At 40.8% G+C, this 18804-nt stretch overlaps 1 protein-coding gene across 7 annotated transcripts in view; it reads right to left on the bottom strand.

The window, feature by feature from the left end:
- The window catches only part of Thoc2 (THO complex 2), a 102433-nt gene extending 87327 nt beyond the window's left edge, over positions 1-15106 (bottom strand). For all 7 annotated transcript variants that reach the window (XM_027433499.2, XM_027433500.2, XM_027433502.2 and 4 more), the window contains exons 1-2: positions 14977-15106; positions 371-429 (exon numbers count right to left, since the gene is read on the bottom strand). In XM_027433499.2, coding sequence (XP_027289300.1) covers positions 371-429; positions 14977-15047 — 130 coding nt within the window. In that variant the 5' untranslated portion in view covers positions 15048-15106. The remainder of the gene's footprint in view (positions 1-370; positions 430-14976) is intronic.
- Between the last annotated feature and the right edge of the window lie 3698 nt (positions 15107-18804).

Genomic DNA, 18804 nt, shown 5'->3' with positions numbered 1-18804 from the left:
AGCTCCCCAGATACCACCTGAACACAACCAGCTTTAGCAAAAGCACTGAACAGGATGTGTGGAAATTTTCTAGTGCAAATATGATCAAAACAGTTTTTCTTCCCAAGATAGCTTTCTCTCACATTTAGGGCTGGTACAGCTAACTATAAAAATCCAAACAAATATATAAATTCTCAATTATAAAAGTCAGGAAGATGAAACAATGTGTACATTCAAGATGTGTAGTCTTATTGTAACTATAGTTATAATACTGACCATAAGGTTTTCTATTACATGCACTCTTATAACTTTGGTTTTCATATACAACATCTAATGGAGATTTATAGTTATAAACAGGCCAAAAATGATAGCTATACTTTGAAAATCATACCTCTGTAGGTCGAACTGTCATGGCTTTTATTTTCACTGAGAATCCGGCATAAATGTAAACTAGAATAAAAGAACAACAAAAAAAATCTGTCAATTTACAATCCTAAAAACATCTGATTCCTAAGGAGCAAGTTTTATCTCCTAAAAAGTATATGGAAATTTCCCAGATACACTTAAATGCCTAAGATCATGACAAAACAAACTGTCAGCTCCAATCTTCTAACCCATCACAACTATACAACAAAGAGCCATTATTCTGAAAATTGGCAAACAATTTTTACATAAAATATTTCTGCCTCTATGTGTAAATATGAGGTAACCCAATATTAGATAAAAATGTCTCTACTGAGCACAATGGTACATGATTATAATCCTAGGATCCAGGAAGTGAAGAGAGGAGAATCCACCTCTGCTAACAGCAAATTTGAGACCCTATCTCAAATAAAAAGTCTCCATTTTGAACTATTTCAGACAGTAAAGACAGCAAGAAATATAAGGAATCTAGATATTTCTCTCCCCCCTCCCCCCCTCTTCTTACAAAGGCTAGAACATAAAAGTGTCATTATGGGGGAGAGCAACAGGAAGAGATGAAGGAATAATTGGGACTGAATATGACCACAGTAAATTGTATACATAAATGAAAATATAATTAAACCCATTATTTTGTACAATTAATATATGCCAATCAAATGATAGAATTAGAACATCTTCTTTTTAAGATCCCTAATAAAAAAATTCACCATCTGTCAATAGCTGTTCACATCATAAAAACAGACTACAAGCATTATGTCCCAGCTACTGATAAAAAAATACACCAGAGGAAATATAACGACAAAGAAATACTGCATTCTCATCTTCACTTTAACATTACAGATAACATACTATATGCTACAAAGTAATACAAAACAAAAGAATTAAGGGGAATTGTAGGTGAAACAAGACTGGCAAAGAGTTGGTGGCTACTGACCTACATCAAACCACAAAACATGCAACCCACAGGATGAGAATTAATATAGTGTGGAGAGGATTATCCCTTATCTACAATGCTTAAGACCAAAACTATTCCAGAACTTAGTTTTTTCATCTCAGTTCACAAGATTTTCATGTAACTATGATGTCTGAGGACAGACTGAAGTATAACAAAAATTCATTTTGTTCCCTATATACCTTACACACATGTCCAAACACTAATTTTCAATAATTTATTTGTATTTTATAGACATTCGTGTTTTGCCCGCATGTATGTCTATGTGAGGATGTCAGATCCCCTGGAACAGGAGTTAATGACAGTTGTGAGCTGCCATGTGGGTGCTGGGAATTGAACCCAGGTACTCTGGAAGACCAGCCAGTGCTCTTAACTGCTGAGCCATCCCTGTCAGTAATTTTTTAAAGATTCATTTTTTTTATTTGTGTGTGTATGTAGTGTATACCATGTTCAGGTCCTTGTGGAAGACACAAGTTGTCAAATGCCCTGGAGCTGGAGTTACAGGCAGCTGTGATCTGCTCAACATAGGTGCCAAGACCTGAACTCAGATAGATCCTCTGCAAGAGCAGTTAAGTGCTATTAACTGCTAAGTCATTCCTACAAACCCTTAGCAATAATCTTATATAATATTTTTAAATTTTCTACATTCAACCAAGTTTCCTGTACAGTGGACAAGACACATGCCATTTCATTACTCTGTAGGCAGACTTGCACGGGAGAACCTAACATGCACAGAAAAGGTGCTAATGTAGCTTGAACAGGAGTAACAGGGTCTTGTTTTCCTTGGAGACACTAAATAAACTGTGTTCTTAAGCTGTATTATTTCAATTCAACTGTCAGCTATGGAAGTTCCTACTTGTGGTAGGCATCTCAGTGCTCAAGAAATTCTGGCTTTGGAGCATTTGCCACTTCAGCTTAGGGATGGCCACTCCTCTTCCCTCCCTCTGTTCCTTTTCAGAGGAATCATCACTCTTGGACTTGCAAGTACATTTGTCCTAATATGTGACTGCTTTTGCTCTTTCTTACCAGCACCACTTTCTCCTCCATGCACACACTCTGGGTGATCTCATCCACTTCTGAGGCAGTAATTCTTTAGTGTATCTTTCTCCAATTTTATCTCCACACCAAATCATATTTATAACTGCTACTGGAATTTCTGACTGAAAGCTTGGTAGACATGCTAGACAAAAAAGCACTGGGCCCTAAAATCTCAGACATCATCTTTCAGCATAGCAGCAACCCAGAGACCGTCTAAACAAATATTATTTAAGAATAAAATCCCTATTTCATTCATTAATAATTTATGGTATTCCAGAACACAGGGATGGAGTATAGTCCAGTGGGAAGCTACTTCTTAGCATGCATCAGGCCCTGGGTTCAATCTCCAGCACCTACAAAAACTTCCTGAGCTCTGAACTATTTGCTTTGAGATATGCATTCCTCTGGAGAGCTGGCCTGGCTTTTTGTTTGGGGAACAGGGAATGTTAGCATTCAGTCTAGGCTGGCCTGGCTGGCACACTTGATCTCCTGCCTCAGTGTTACTAGCACTGAGATTCAGGTGTGCAGTACGACATCCCATGCTGCCATTTTAAATGTCTTTTAGATACGCTGATAAAATTAGGTTTGCATAAAGAATTCCTACACGACATCAAATTATTAACAGCTGCCTGCATAGAACTACTTGTACATCCATCTTTTTTCTCAGACAGGGTCTGCTTATTTAGGGTTGCAATAGTACTCACTATATAGCTTAGACTAGCCTCTAATTCAATGTTATTCTCTCACCTCAACCACCCAAAGTGCTTATAGTCACTAACACGTCCTGCATAGCTGCTTTTAACTGTAAGCTTAACTATCTTGTTTTTACAGAACACCATTTTTTTCCCACTTGAGCAACAACTAACAAGCTATGACTGTTCAGACAAAGATTTGGCAGGCCATTTTCTCAAAAATGAACTAGTTTTTAAACAAAGAATTTTGGAAAATTTATTTCTGCCACTATAGGGATGACTACTTTCATAAAGATTTCCCTGGTTATCTTTTCTGGTGACAATAAAGAATATGTTTTTGATATTATACAATGAAGATTGTCAATATTTGGAAGAACTGCATAATTGAGTGAAAAAATTTTCCAGTTGGCCAATATATGATGTTATAAAATGACACATGGGCCAGGCAGGCAGTGGTGGTGCATGCCTTTAGCCCCAGAACTCAGGAGGCAGAGGCAGGCGGATCTCTGTGAGATCAAGGGCAGCCTGGTCTACAAAACAAATACCAGGACAGGCTCCAAAGCCACAGAGAAACCCTGTCTTGAAAAACCAAAAAAAAAAAAAGATTCACTCCAAATGAAAAAGAAATAAATGGATTTTATTTACAACATATCAAAATGTCACTACTTTGTATTTGGTTTGTATCTGGTTTCGTTTCCTCTCATTTTCTGTTGGGGGGGGGGTATTGGGAAGGCAGACTCTCACTACACAGCTCTAGCTGGCATAGAACTGACTATATAGACCCTGCTGACCTGGAACTTGCAACAGTCCTCCTGCATCTGCTTCCTGAGCACCAGCTTTACAGTTGTTCACCATTATACTTGGCACTAATATAGTTCAAACTACCACTTGGAGTATAGGGAGAAAGGACCACCTGAGCACTTGAATCCTAGACCAGCCTGGGCAACACAGAATCTGTCTTTAAAAAAAAATAATAATAAAATTAAAAGCAAGGCCAGTGAGATGATGACTAAGCATAGGGACTGAGTTCAATCCCTGGGAACCACATGAAGATGAAAGGAGAAAACCAAGCACACACACACACACACACACACCAGAGAGAGAGAGAGAGACAGAGACAGAGACAGAGACAGAGACACAGAGAGAGACAGAGACAGAGACAGAGAGAGACAGAGACAGAGACAGACAGACAGACAGACAGAGAACAATTACCAAAAAAGCCCAATACAATTGTGCTGCCATTGCCAACTATTTAGCTGTGTGAGGCTAGATTTTCTTCATAACCTCAATCATAACAAACTATTAAAACCCCTAACTCACAATAAAAATCAATGCCAGGTACAAAAATGAAGGGCTGGAAAGAGGGCTTACCAGATAAAGGATCATACCACCAAGCCTGAGAATTTGAATTTAATCCAAGGCAGCTACACAAAGGTGGAAGGAGACAAGTGACTACACAAGGCTGTTCTCTGACCACCAAATGCATGCAATAGCTCTAGAACATGCACATGTGTGTGCACACACATGGACACATACAATATGCCACATTCACATACACAAAATAAGAATTTTCATTTTAAATCAAAATGAAAAGAACCTGCGTATCAGACAGTCTTCGGTGGCACACACCATTAATCCCAATACTGGGGAGGCAGAGGTAGGCTGGGCTCTGACTTTGAGGATAGCCTGGTCTACAAAGCAAGTTCCAAGCCAGCCAGGGCTACACAGAGAAACCCTGTTTTGAAAAACAAAACAAAAGAACCTGGGTGTCATTAACACCAGCATTCTTGAGGTGGAAGCGGGATGATTGCCTTGAATTTGAGGCCAAACTGGCCTACCCAGTGAGTTCCGGGGTAGATTGCAATTCAAGACACCATTTTAAAACTAAAATTAAGCTCCTAAAATAATAGAGGATAACTCCATTAACCCTGGAGTCAAGAAGGAGCATTCTGACACTCAGAGGACTGAGGCAGGAAGATTGCCTGGAGTTCCAGTAAAGTCTGGACTAGCAGGAAACCCTGTCTAAAGAGAAGGAAAGAACAAGAAAGTGGGAAAGGAAGACATTAAGTAAGCAGAAAGTGTAGTAATATAGCATTAAAATGAACCATTTCTTTTCATCACAAGTCACCATTAAAAGATAGCCTTGAAGTCACTCTGTAGCACAGGCAAACCACAAACTATGATTCTCCTGCCTCGAGTAACACCAATCCCAGCTGCAAAATTATTTTCAAAATTAAGAATAAAAGGCCAATGAAAAGCAATTTCTAATTAAATCTGCATGAAATGTGAAAATTCCATTATAAATTTTTAACCACCTACCACCTATTAAAAATTTATTCAACTAGTAAAGAATATCAGACAGGGCTAGCAAGATGGCTCAGTAGAATAAGACCCCATCTCAAAATAAAATTGCCAGTAGAGAGAGAGAATGTTCTCGTGTTCTCCATTCAAAGAAAAAATAAACATCCCAGGCAGCAGTTCTCAACCTATGGGTCCTGACTGACCCTCCTAAGGGTTGTATATTAGATATCTTGCATATCAGATATTTATATTACGATTCATAACAGTAGCAGGATTACAGTTATGAAGTAGCAACAAAATAATGTTATGGTTGGGGTCACCACAAACATGAGTAACTGTATTAAAAGGGTCACAGCATTAGGAAGGGTGAGAACCACCTCAGATTATGAGATGATGGATATGCCAATTACCCTGGTCTGAAGATTACACACTGTATACATGTATTAGTTTTGGAGGTCTTTTGGGTTTTAGTTTTTGAAACCAAGTCCACATAACCCAAGCTAACCTAAAACTCATTATGTAGCCGAAGCTGGCACTGAACTTCTGCTCCTCCTGGTATACATGTACAGAAAACTCACTTTGGGCTGAGGATGTGGCTCAACTAACTGAGTTATCACCTAGCATGCATAGCCTTGGATTTGATTCCCAGAAGCACACAAACCTGGTATGGTGACACACACCTGTAATTCCAGAGCTTGAGATGGTAGCAGGAAGATCAGAAATTCAAGGTCCACCTGAGCTCTAGCAGTAAGTTTGAGGCCAGCCTGGGCTGCATGATATGTTGTAAAAAGGTAGGGGGAGGAAAATAAAGAAAGCAATTGGAGCCAGCTGTAGCCCTTCATGCACTTGAAATCCAAAGCCCTTGAAATACTGAGGCAGGGTTCAAGGCCAATGTGGAATACAGAGTAAAATCCTGTCTCAAAGGGGGAGGGTACAGAACTTTTTTTCTCCTTCTTATGACAAATGTATTTGTTTCTCCACATTTTTGACAGTTTCATGTTCTACTCTTTCTAACACGTGTCTTTTTCAATAAGCCTTCCAATGACTGAGGAAGGGTTGTGTCAGTGTTCCACACTCCTACCTATGGTACAGTCATCAGTCCATAACTAAGAATAACTGAAATAGCATTCTATATTATTCAGTCACTAGGCCACAGCACATTTATTAGCCTGCAGATAATATTGTCATCATAAGTTATTAATTAGCACCTCAAAGATTTGCTCAAATTGTGTACAAAATCATTCAGGCAATCCACTTACACAACAGATATTTGTGTTGCCTTACTATAAAATGGGAATTATTTATACACTGGAAAACCAAAAACAACCAGTAAAAGATTTGCCATGATAAGAACTGCAGCCAAAAGTGATGTGAATGCTGGTAACCCTGGAACTTAGAACCTGAGACAAGAAGATGCAAAGTTCCAGGCAGATAGACCTAGGATACAGAGTACCCTGTCTCAAACATTTTCTTTTTCAGGTATAGATTTAACTATGTTCTTCCTAAGCAATCCAGCAAGTATACGTACAAGTAATTGGTTCTGAATTCTGAATGTGTCTTACTGTCTTATCTGTCAAACATTTCTAGTAAACTAACCTACATTACAGAAGAATGACAACCAAAATGACCTCAAATAGATGCCCATTCGAATATGACCTTAAAATTACTCAAGTGTTCTATCTCAGTTCAAAAACCAGTATTATTTTACTCTCTTAATATTTAAGTGTACCAGTTTTTCCACTTTTCAAATAGTTTTGTGCTGTTATGGAAATGCTGCCTCAACTCCCTGAGAACTAAGACAGAAATTTACTTTCTGTCAAAGATCTCTGAAAATATGGATGAAATGAGCTACGTTCTTCTAATGATTTCAGAAGTATATTGTGAAAGCTTAATATGAATATTTAGCTTTTCATCTTACTTACTCCCCATTTTTTCAGCCAAAAGGAAACACAAGCAAGCCTGAATTACTTGTGCTCACAGCTTGCGAGCTTGCTTCACATATAAAAGACTGATGCTCATCTGTGCTTCACTTAGATTTTTTTTCAAAGAAAGGTTAAATTTGTTTAAGCAAAGTGCTTCCTCTATTATCAAAGCTGTAACAAAAATATTACCCTCAAAAATGAATACTAGTAGAAAACCATTTTACCTTGTGGAAAAATGCACTTACGAAGAAAGCAAGAAAGGTTATAAAAGACAAATTAACAAAAGCTCTACCCTCATAAGTAGGAAAAATCAGGTACATTAATGGCACTCACTCTATTTCAGCATTATAAAATAACTTAGCAAACAAAAGTAACAATAACTTCCTTATGTTGCATCAACATTTTCTGAAGAATGAATATTTTTATTTCCAGAACAACAGAGCAAGATTTACATTTAGTTCATAAATACAAGTTAAATTGCAAATTAAACTAGAAAAGGTTTCAGAGCCTGAGATGCAGTTCAGTTATTAGAGTGTTTGGCAATGTATACGGCCCAGGTTTGATCTCCATTGCCACCTAAACTAGGTGTGATATCATGGGGCTATACGTAACCCTTGCACTTGTGAAGGCAGGAGATCGGAAATTCAAGGTCATCCTCAACTCCACAACCAGTTCAAGGTCAACCTGGGATACATGACACCCTGTCTCAAAAAAAAAATAAGTTTTCAGGGGCTGGGGACCAAGCACTTAGGACACTAAAGTAGGAGAATTACCAGGAGTTCTAGGCTAATTTGAACTATGCAAGTTCCAGACATACCCAAGCTCCTTAAGAATTATTGAATAAAACAATTACTTTCAGGAATACTCTACTGTCCTGATACCTCTTGGAAAAAAATGTTACAAGTTTTATAATTTTTTAAAGATTTAAGATTTCTTTTTGGTGTGTGCATGTGTGTTATGTTATGTGTGTGTATGTAGGTGCACAATGTGCATGCATGCAGGAGCCTGAAAAATTAGCAGAAGGCCACATACCCCTGGAACATAGTTCTGAGTAGTGGTGGGCCCCCATCCTAGCCTGGAATCCCAGGTCCTTAGGGAAGTAAGTATTCTTAACTGCTGAGATCTCTCTTCAGCCCCTAAACATTAACTTTTATTAGTTTTAATTATGTGTATGTGTGTCTCTGAGTGTGTGCATGTCATGTACAGGTATCTAAGGATGCTAGAGGTGATGGATTCCTTTGCAAGCTGGAGTTATCACTTGAAACTGGTCACCCAACAAGGACAATGGGAATAAAACTCTGGGCCTGTGGAAGAGCAGACCATGTTCTCACATGGAGCCATTTCTCTAGCCCTAGAAGTTCTATAATTATCATCTAAAAATATATTTGGTGGGCCAGAGAGGTGTCTTAGAGGGTAAAGGGACTTGCTGCTAAGCCTGATGACCTGAATTCAATCTCCTGGTCCCACATGGTGGAAGAGAAAACGCCAACTACCATAAGTTATCTTCTGACCTCCATGCTAGCATGCACAATTACACACACACACACACACACACACACACACACACACACACACACACACACACACACACAATTTTAAAATGTTAAAGAAATAACTGACAGCACTAAATATATACATATATACACATACACATAATCTCTGGAAACTAATAGTGTATAGTATGTGAGGGATGGACTGTTTTGATAGACAAAAATTATAAATTTACTTTTCTGCTTTATTACCTAACAAAGCTTACTCTTCAAAGCTAAGATTTTTGGAGCAAAATTACATATATCTCCTCCTTAAAAGCACTGGCAGTCATTAATTTGAAAGGATGCAAGAAGAGTTATATGGAAGGGTTTGAAAGGAAGAAAGGGAAAGGGAAATGATAAAATCACATAATCTCAAAAATAAAAGAAATAATCTTTTCAAAGCTCTGGTAGTTTCTATAGCAGTGGACACAATAAAACAAGGTTTTTAAGACACCAGAAAAGTTGTTAACTGGACAGCTGTCAGAAAAACTGCAGGTTACTTAGACAGTCTGAGACAGAAGCAATGATGATCTATAGACAGAAGTTACTACTACAGCTTGAACAGGAAGCCCTTCTTGTTTAGGACTGCCACAGGCACATTTTGAAAAAAAAACTGCTACTATTGATTAATGCAGCAGAATGTCAATTATATGTACATTTCTAAGGTCTTTGCCTTAGCATTCTCTCTTCATTACATCAGGTGTACTGCCCTGCAGATTGTGGTAGTGGTACCAGGAATAAAAAAAAGTAAGGAATATTTCACTAAAAAAATAAAATGCCCCCACACAGTTTGTGTTGAGTTTGGTTGTTGTTGCTGCTGTTTTGGTACGGTTTTATTTTTCCTTTTTTCAGTGCTGAGGATCAAACCTAGGGACTCTGAACATACTATGCAAATTGCTTTACCTCTGAACTTATTTCTAGCATTATGCTTGGCAATCTCATGAAACACAATTTTTAAAAACACACTTTAAAAAGCTAGACAGTGATTGTATACACTTTAGTCCAAGCACTTGGGAGAGGGGCAGGCGGATCTCTGAGTTCAAGGCCAACCTGAGTTCCAGGATACCCAGGGTTACACACAGACCCTGACCAAGAAAAACACCCACACTTTTAAAAAGAAACTTTTCAGGGCTGGAAAGCACTTGTTGCTCTTTTTTAAAGGAATAATCAACTATGCATGGTGACACATGTCTATGATCCTAATACCCAGGAGGCTGAAGCAGGAAGATAAAGAATTCAAGTTCACCCTGGGCTACATAAAACCTTATCTCAAAAACACAAAAACATCTCAAATTATTAAATGAAAAGGGAAACTCCACCTAAGAAATAATTTTACATATGGTCACACTCCAAAAAACCTATTTCCAATTTCTGTTTTATATTTAAGAGACCATTTCCAAACAAAGAATTTTTTTGCCTTATGATTTCAATATCATTTGCTTTAGCAAAATGAAAATGCTGATATCTATAACTTGGTTTTTTTTCCCGATATTTTGAGGCAGGGTTTCTCTGTGTTTGTCCTGGTTTGTAGATCAGGCTGGCCTTGAACTCACTGAGATCTGTCTGCCTCTGTCTCCCAAGTGCTGGGATTAAAGGCGTGTGCTACCAATACCAGGCTACAACTTGATTTTCTTTAAACCCTCTCAGATTAAGCTATATGAAATAAAGTTTGTACATAAGGAAAAAAGTCAAATAAATGAAAACAAAGTACAGGATGGAGGAAGTGTTTAAAATATTTAAATAGTATTTTATTTTATTTCATTATGGCAGGGCTTGATAGTGCAGGCCTATAATCCCTTCCACTTGGGAGGCTGAAATGGGCAAGTTTCATGTTCACTGCTGGCCTAGGCAACTGAACAAGACCCTGTCTCAAAATAGAAGATTAAAGGGCTGAAAATGTAATTTTGTTGGTACAGTGCTTGCCTTAGTATGTTCTTGGTTTAATCCCCAGTACTGCATAAACCAGGCGTGGTACACCTATAATTCCACCACTTGGGAAAGAGGGAAAAATCATAAATTCAAGGTCATTCTCAGTAATACAGCAGTTCAAAGCCAGCTTGGGATACATGAGACACTGTCTTTAAAAAAGGAAGGAGCAACCAGGCAATGGTGGTATGAGCCTTTAATCCCAGCACTCAGGAGGCAGCAGGTGGATCTCTATGAGTTCAAGACCAGCCTGGTCTACAGAGCAAGTTCCAGGACAGGCTGCAAAGAAACCCAGTCTCGAAAAACCACAAAAAAAAAGAAAAAAAAAAGGAAGCAGCAGTAGCAATACAGCAGCAGCAGCAGCCACAGTTGCCACCAACCTCATAGTGATAGGGCATGCTTTTAATCCTAGCACTCAGGAAGAGGAGATCAGGCCAGCCTGGTCTACAGATCGAGTTCCAGGACAGCCAGGGCCGTTACACAGAGAAACCCTGTCTCAAAAAAAAAAAAAAAAACAGAAAGAAAGAAAGAAAGAAAGAAAGAAAGAAAGAAAGAAAGAAATAGAAAACGGGCTGGACATAAAGGAAAATGAAATAATGACATCTGCAGGAAAACAGATTACCTAGACTAAGAAAGACAAATGCCATGTTTTTAAGTGTACATATAGATGTGCATAGGTCATCACGAGAGAGGAGAGAACTTAAAAGAAAGAAATGGGTAGATTAAGAGTAGGCAATGGAGGCCAGCCGTGGTGGTATATGCCTTTAATCCCAGCACTTACCAGCCTGGGTAACCAAAGTGAGTTCCAGACCAGCCATGGCTACATAGTGAGACCTTGTCTCAAATTAAAAAGAAAAAAAGCCAGGCATTGGTGGTGCACATCTTTAATCCCAGCACTCGGGAGGCAGAGACAGACGGATCTCTGTGAGTTTGAGACCATCCTGGTCTGCAGATGGAGTTCCAGGACAGTCTCCAAAGCCACAGAAAAACCCTGTCTCAAAAAAAAGAAAAAGAGTAGATAATGGAATATATCTGACATAAAAGCAGACAGCAAGACTAGTTAGGAGGAGAAAGGTGACCAGCAAGAGGTAGGTAGAGGAAAGTAGTAGGAAGTCAGCAAATTAAAGTATGTCATATGTATGTATGAAAAGGCCATAATAAAACCTATTGCTTTTACAATAATGTAAATAACTTTGTAAAGGCCTGAAGATATACCTCAGCAATAGTACTTGCCTAGTATGTACAAGGCTTCTAGGTTCATCTACCAATAAGGAAAAACTTAAATATTTCATTATACTATATAGCTTCAGTTTGGGGATTTTTTAGATATTTTTAAGTGTGTGTGTGTGTGTGTGTGTGTGTGTGTGTGTGTGTGTAAAATACAGGTATTTGAAGAGGTGAGAGGTATTAGATCCCCAGGAGCTGGAGTTACAGGTAACTGAACCATCAGGTGTGGGTTTTGAGAAGTGAACTCAAGTCCTCTAGAAGCACAGTAAGCCCTCCTAACCTTCTGAGACGTCTCTCCAATCTATATAGCTGTAATTTTCTTTTGACTTTTGTTGTTTTCTTTGAGAAAAGGGTTCACTATGTAACCCCTGCTGCCCTCAAACTCATGGGACTCCTCCCTCATCTTCCCAAGTGCTAGGATTACAGGTGTTAGCCACCACAGCCAACTATGCCATCCAACTTTAAATTCTCAGCTAGTATAGTGGTACATGCCTATAATCTTAGCACCCAGAAGAGGATTATAAATTCAAGGTCAGCATGGGCTACAAGGTCACTATATCAAAAAAATGAGATAAATCCTCTTAATATAACAGAAATGATATATAATCATTAAGCTGATCACACTGATTCAAATCTACTATAATTCAAACCACATTCCACAAGCTATGCAATAAAACACAAACATGGATATCCTAAGTTCAGTTTTAAGTAGCTCTTTTAACACTAGGTAGCATGGAACATGTAAAAATACATAAACTCAAAATTACATTTTAACTAGATATTCTTGCCTTCACATACACTTAAAGTTTTTCTCCAAACATAACCCGTCAGAAGCAAAGCAGACACAACTCGTCCTATTCCTAATATTCATTTTAAGGTGGAAGCAAAATTAAACTGTTAAAAAAAAAAACAGCTAGGCCTGTGGTTGTAGCTCATTGATGGAGCACTTACTACCAAACACACACACACACACACACACACACACACACAATCCACCTGCAGGAGGAAGCTGAGCCACCTACAAAAATGACCGTCCATAATGAATACATAGGTTTTAGACAGTAAACAACGATGAACTGGATTATTTGTTTGGGGAGGATTACCCCCAAATATAGGATGGTTTACTTGAGTTGCTTCCCATTCTGCCTTCTCAGCACGCAAGGCACCTGACAGGTATTTATTAAATAGCACATAAAAATTAAAAATGCTTATCTTACATGTGAGACATACATACCTGTGAGTTAACAAAACCCTAGGGCACTATAAACACTTGCTAGAGGAGATGTTGAACCAATAAATAAATAAATAAATAAATAAATAAATAAAATAAGAGACAGCATCGCTTTTCTTCAAGAACCTCTGAATTTATTGGCATACAAGAGTAAATACACATGAAGCCAGAGGCCAATTAATTGCTAACCAAAGAGGTAAAGCCTATAAGTGCAAGAGTTGTCCCGAGAAGTTTAAATATCTAAAAGCTGGAATAATATTAGTTTTAATAGCTATCACTTGAGCACTTACTATAAGCCAAGTGCTTTCTAGAGTAGCGTGCTTACTATTCCCAGTTTACTCAAGGGAAAACAGTCAAAGTGGTTAAGAATTTACCAAGGTCACTCAGCTAGTTAAGTGGGCTAAGCTAGCCGCTTATTCCCACAATCCAATTCTAGGACTCACACTGTTAAGTTTCATGGAACAGCAAAGGGAGCTGTCGGCGGGAGTTAAGTCATTTTACAAGAGTACCAGCCTGCAATGCATGTCTGGTGCTTCGTGCTTCGCTTGAAGTAACAAAGTTTCGAAAGATTCCTGTCTTCTCGCTATCAATCGGGAACCTGACACTGGATCGGAGTGGAGGAGTGGCGGGAGACAACCCAAACAGCTAAAAAGAATTCATCTCACTCAAGATGGACTGCTAAGCTTCGAACGCGATTCAGAAGAATAAATCAGAACTTTTTTTTTTCTTTTTCAAATCTATGGTCAATTTTACTATTTAAACGGGGAGTGGGGGTGGGGTGGCTATTTGGGGAGAGAAAACCTCTACCGTGACAAATTACCAGGAAGGGGGGGGGTCCAAAATAAGTTTCTAAGACTTAAAGGAAAGAAAATATCCTAAAGTACTAAAAAAAAAAAAAAAAAAGCTTCGAGGGGGAACCAGAATGAGCGAGCGTCCCACGCCAAAACGGGGGTTTCATCAACACTTGATGATGAAAAGTTGGATCCAACCCGAAACCATCGGAGGTGACATGCCGGTAGGGACTTGGCAAAAGCGGCAATCCCTGCCACACTCCCCCCCACCACCACCACCAAGGACCGCAGGGCCAGGACAGTGCAAGCTGGAGCTCCCCAAGAAACCAGAGGTGCTAAGCCGGGCTGTCCCCAACGCTCCGTGCTCCTCAGCCGCTGGCGCCTAGAACGGGAGAAGAGTTCGGGACAGTTCGCCCTCCTCAGACTTCGGGCACAGGAGAGGCCGGGCGCCAAACTGCGGGAGCCGCTTTAGGGGCAGAGTGATGAAATGGGACAGAGAGAAAAAAACAAAAAACAAAAAAAAAAAAACAAAACAAAACAACAAAAAAAAAAAAACTGTCAAGTCCGGACCCAACGGTCCCCGGGCGCGAACCCACGGCCAGAAAAGCAGCCGAAGTGAGCGGAGTTAAAAACGAAAGAGACAGGACAAAAAGAGACAGCGGGAGCACAGGGGGACCCGAGGGGGACAAGACGGAAGTTCGCCTTAAGAGACTATAAAGGAAGCCAGGCTCCGCTGGAGCGCCGGGCTGTCGGGGAGGTCGGGGAAGGGAGGCGCTCGGCGGAGGCTACCGGCTCCGCTCGTCCCACAGTTCGAAACTCCTAAAGAACCATCCCCAATCGCCGCCCGGGTGGGGGAGGGGGCGCCGCTCCTCCCCCCCCCGGCCCCTGTACCCCACTTCCGAAGGTGGCCAACGCCCCGGCCTCCGGCTCCCGCAGCGCCCGCCCCAGGCCCGAACACTCACAAATCGCCTCTCCCTGATTTCTCCCAATTCTTTATCCACTCTGCGGGAACCACCACAGTCGCGGCCGCCATCTTCCCCTCGCTAGTAACAGTGGCCCGGATGTGTAGCGAGCGAGCCAGAGGTCAAAGGGGAGCCCCGCCCACTGGGAGTGACGGAAGCTGGGAGTTCGCGTTTAGATTTCCCGCCCCACCTACCTCCCCACCCAGCGGAAGCCCCGGGCCTTGCTGACAAAGAGGTAGCAGGCGCTGGAGGTCCCTTTCGCTAATACCTGCCCGGACCGCGCCCTCGACACAGTCTTCGCGTTTTATTGCCCCTCTGGAATTAAAAAAATAAAAATAAAAACAAAATGCCAGCCCGGGACCGCGTGTAGCCTTTACGATCTCCTGTAATATCTACCCCAAGCCGTTAATTCAAACGCATAATTTTTCAAGCTCTCTGTATGTTAGGCTTAGAAGATACGGAAACTGTAAGCCCTGAATGACATGACCCTCTGGAAAACAGGAACATGAGATAAGAAATAGCTCAACTAACTACTGGTAGAAAACTGTCACGGAGAGGGCAGCGATACGTGCGATGACAAGTAACATGCTCTCATAATGGATAAAAGGTGGCCCCGGGAAACACGTGATGCCTCAATTCTTACTCCTTACTTTAGCTGTCAAACTAACAAGCATTAGTACTATGAGAAACGATTTTTTACAGTCTCAAAATCTCTCCACAAAATACTTGTTATTACAAAGGAAAAACGTTCCCGGAGGAAAATATGGAAGATACCACCCTGTGTTGGTGAAAAACAAATTTTGCCAGAGTTGGAGCTGGAGCTCGAGTCTAGTGCACTTGCCTACATTGCACCAGGCACTGGTCTGGAACCTCACCACTGGGGGAAAAAAGACTAAAGTATCTCAGAAATATGACACGTGAACCAGACAGGGAATTACAACACTCAGGAACCTGAGGCAGGAGCATAGCTACTTCCCACCAGCCTAAAAATAGGCAAGGTGGGCAAGTGAGCTAGAAGAAATGGACACCATGGGACTTCCAATGGTGTGCCAGAAAAAAAAAAAAAAAAACACTAAGCAACTTTTTGGATTTCTTTTTTTTTCGAGACAGGGTTTCTCTGTGGCTTTGGAGGCTGTCCTGGAACTAGCTCTTGTAGACCAGGCTGGACTCGAATTCACAGAGATCTGCCTGCCTCTGCCTCCCGAGTGCTGGGATTAAAGGCGTGTGCCACCACTGCCCAGGTGGGAATTGTTAATGTCCAAATTTCACATGTTAATTTGATATTGTAGGAGTGGGAGACATACCCATCCTTGAGGGACCATCTACAACATCGCTGACTTGCACTCTTCAAAATTGTCAAGCTCATAGAAGATAGTAATCCTTCAAGATTTATGAAGACTGGAGGCAGAAGCAGAAGGATCTCTGTGAGTTCAAGGCCAGCCTCATCTACATAGCAAGCTCCAGGCCAGCCAAGGTTATATACTGAGACTATCTCAAAAAAAGATTAATGGAGACAAGAAATATAAGAGATGCCCTCCCCTCCCCCCCAAAAAATCATTTTTTTTCTTTTGCAATAAAGGGTATTACTGAATAGAGATGTACTGGTTGGACGGGGGGGGGGGGGGCAGGTGGGCATGAGAAATTGAGGTATCGGTTTGTGGTGTGTAGAGGGCAGAGTGCTGACACAGGTGACTGGAAAGGCATTATAGAGTCAGATAGAAGCCTGATGCAAGGGAAACTTCTGAAAGAATCTACAAGGATGGCCCCAGCTAAGACTTCTAACAACAATGTATCCACAGCCTGAACTGGCGATCCTCTGTGATAGGATTGGTGACTACCTCCCACCCTGCTGTCATCAGAGAGCCATCATCCAGCGACTGATGGAGGCAGATTCAGAGACCCATGGCCAAACATTGGACCAAGCTCCAGGAACTCCTGTTGAGGAGAGGGAGGAGGGATTGTAGGAAACAAGGACATTGAAGTAAAACCCACAGAAATGGCTAGCCTGGCTCACAGGAACTCATAGAGTCTGGGCCAACAACCAGAGAGCCTGCATGGGACAGACCTAGGTCCTTTGCATATGTGACAGTTATGTAGCTTGATCTATTTGTGGGACTCCTGGCAATGGGAGCAGGGGCTGTCTCTTAGGAACCTATCCCTCGTGCTGGATTGCCTTGCCCAGCCTAAATACAGGGTGAGGTGCTTGGTTTTGTGGCAGCTTGAAATGTCATGTTTTGCTGATGCCCATGGGAGGGCATGACACAGACTTACATTCAGACAAAACATCCATACACATAAAATAAAAATGAATAAATAGGCCAGGTGGTAGTGGCACACACTTTTAATCCCAGCATTTGGGAGGCAGAGACAGGTGGATCTCTGTGAGCTCAAGGCCAGAATGGTCTACAGAGCAAGTTCCAGGACAGCCAAGCCTGTTACACAGATAAACCCTGTATTGAAAGAAAAAAGAAAAGAAATAAACAAGACTCAGCCAAGCATGGTGTCACAAGCCTGAAATCTAAGGACTCAGAGGCTGAGCCTGAAGGATCCCCAAGCTGAAAGCATCTTAGGGATATGTAGAGAGACCCTGTCTCAAAAAAAGAAAAAAAAAGTCTCACTGAATTAATGACACAGTTTTGCAACTTATTCTCAAATATGTTTTTGGAGGGGGGTAAAAGGGGATTTCAAATTGAGTAAGCAAATGTAAAGTTAACAGTTTAGGAATGTGAATTGAAGGCATATAGAATATGCTACCCCAAAATATGAAATGAGCACCTTTAATATGCTGGTTACGTCATAGTATCTAGAATATCGCTAAGTAGCCTGCCACAGTCTACAGAGCACTGGGTTTACAGGCATCAGGGACCACCCTGCTTAAGAAATTGCAACAGGAAGGGACCCTCTTTGAATAACCCTGTCTGGGGAAAAAAAAACTCAATTGTTCAATTGTCAAGGATCATCTCCGTGGAAAACTCATTAACCAAGTAAAATCAACAACAAAAACAAATACCTCTCTTATAAAAGAGAAAGCTTTATTCAGACATTTATGAGCGTATGTAAATCCTGATTAAGGGAGCTTGGTATAAAACAGGAAACTACATAGGGAACTGTGTGAGAAGAGCAAGAGGTCTCCAGTGATAGAAGAGGGAGAGACAAAAGAGAGGGTGGTATAGCAGATATAGAGATGGTGTCTTACCCGCAGGGGTGTACTTCAGTACAAATGGATGGCTTTACAGGTGTAGCTGCTTAGAGGGCACAGAACAGAAGCCACCAGATGTATGAGAACGGGAAAAGGCAACTGAGTGTACCTGGCCAATAAGAACACTGGTTACTTAGAATCCCAGAAGAGTGGTTAGAGGCAGGGAACTGAAAGCATGCAAGAGTCAGTACCTTCATTCAAAAGATATGTGCCCTGGCCAACCAGACAGAAGCATAGTATGGAAGCAACTTCAAGTAGGTTATGTGGTGAAATAATTTGACTTAACAGAAAAGAGCCTTTTAAGGAAATTTGCAGCCAGAAAAGATGGCCTAAATTTATTGGACAATCCAACCACCATTCAGGGTCATAGACAATAGTCACAAGTAACGAGTCACGACATGAAAATGTGTCAAATGGTTAACAACATGAAAATGGGTAAAATGGTTCCCACTGATTGTGATGTTAACCTAGAGAAGATTCACCTCCTTTCATGCCTGAAGACAAGACAGAGAGTGGGTCGGAAATTCAGGGACCTGATGGTGAGACTCAGAGCTATATATATGCCCAGTTGCTATCATCTCAACTTTAGATGATATTAGAAGATGCTCAAATACAACTCAAAGATGAGA

The sequence above is a fragment of the Cricetulus griseus genome, chromosome X (assembly GCF_003668045.3).
Source record: "Cricetulus griseus strain 17A/GY chromosome X, alternate assembly CriGri-PICRH-1.0, whole genome shotgun sequence".
Taxonomy (NCBI): domain Eukaryota; kingdom Metazoa; phylum Chordata; class Mammalia; order Rodentia; family Cricetidae; genus Cricetulus; species Cricetulus griseus.
Note: the sequence above shows the minus strand (reverse complement) of the source record. Positions and strands in the feature narration are given on the sequence as shown.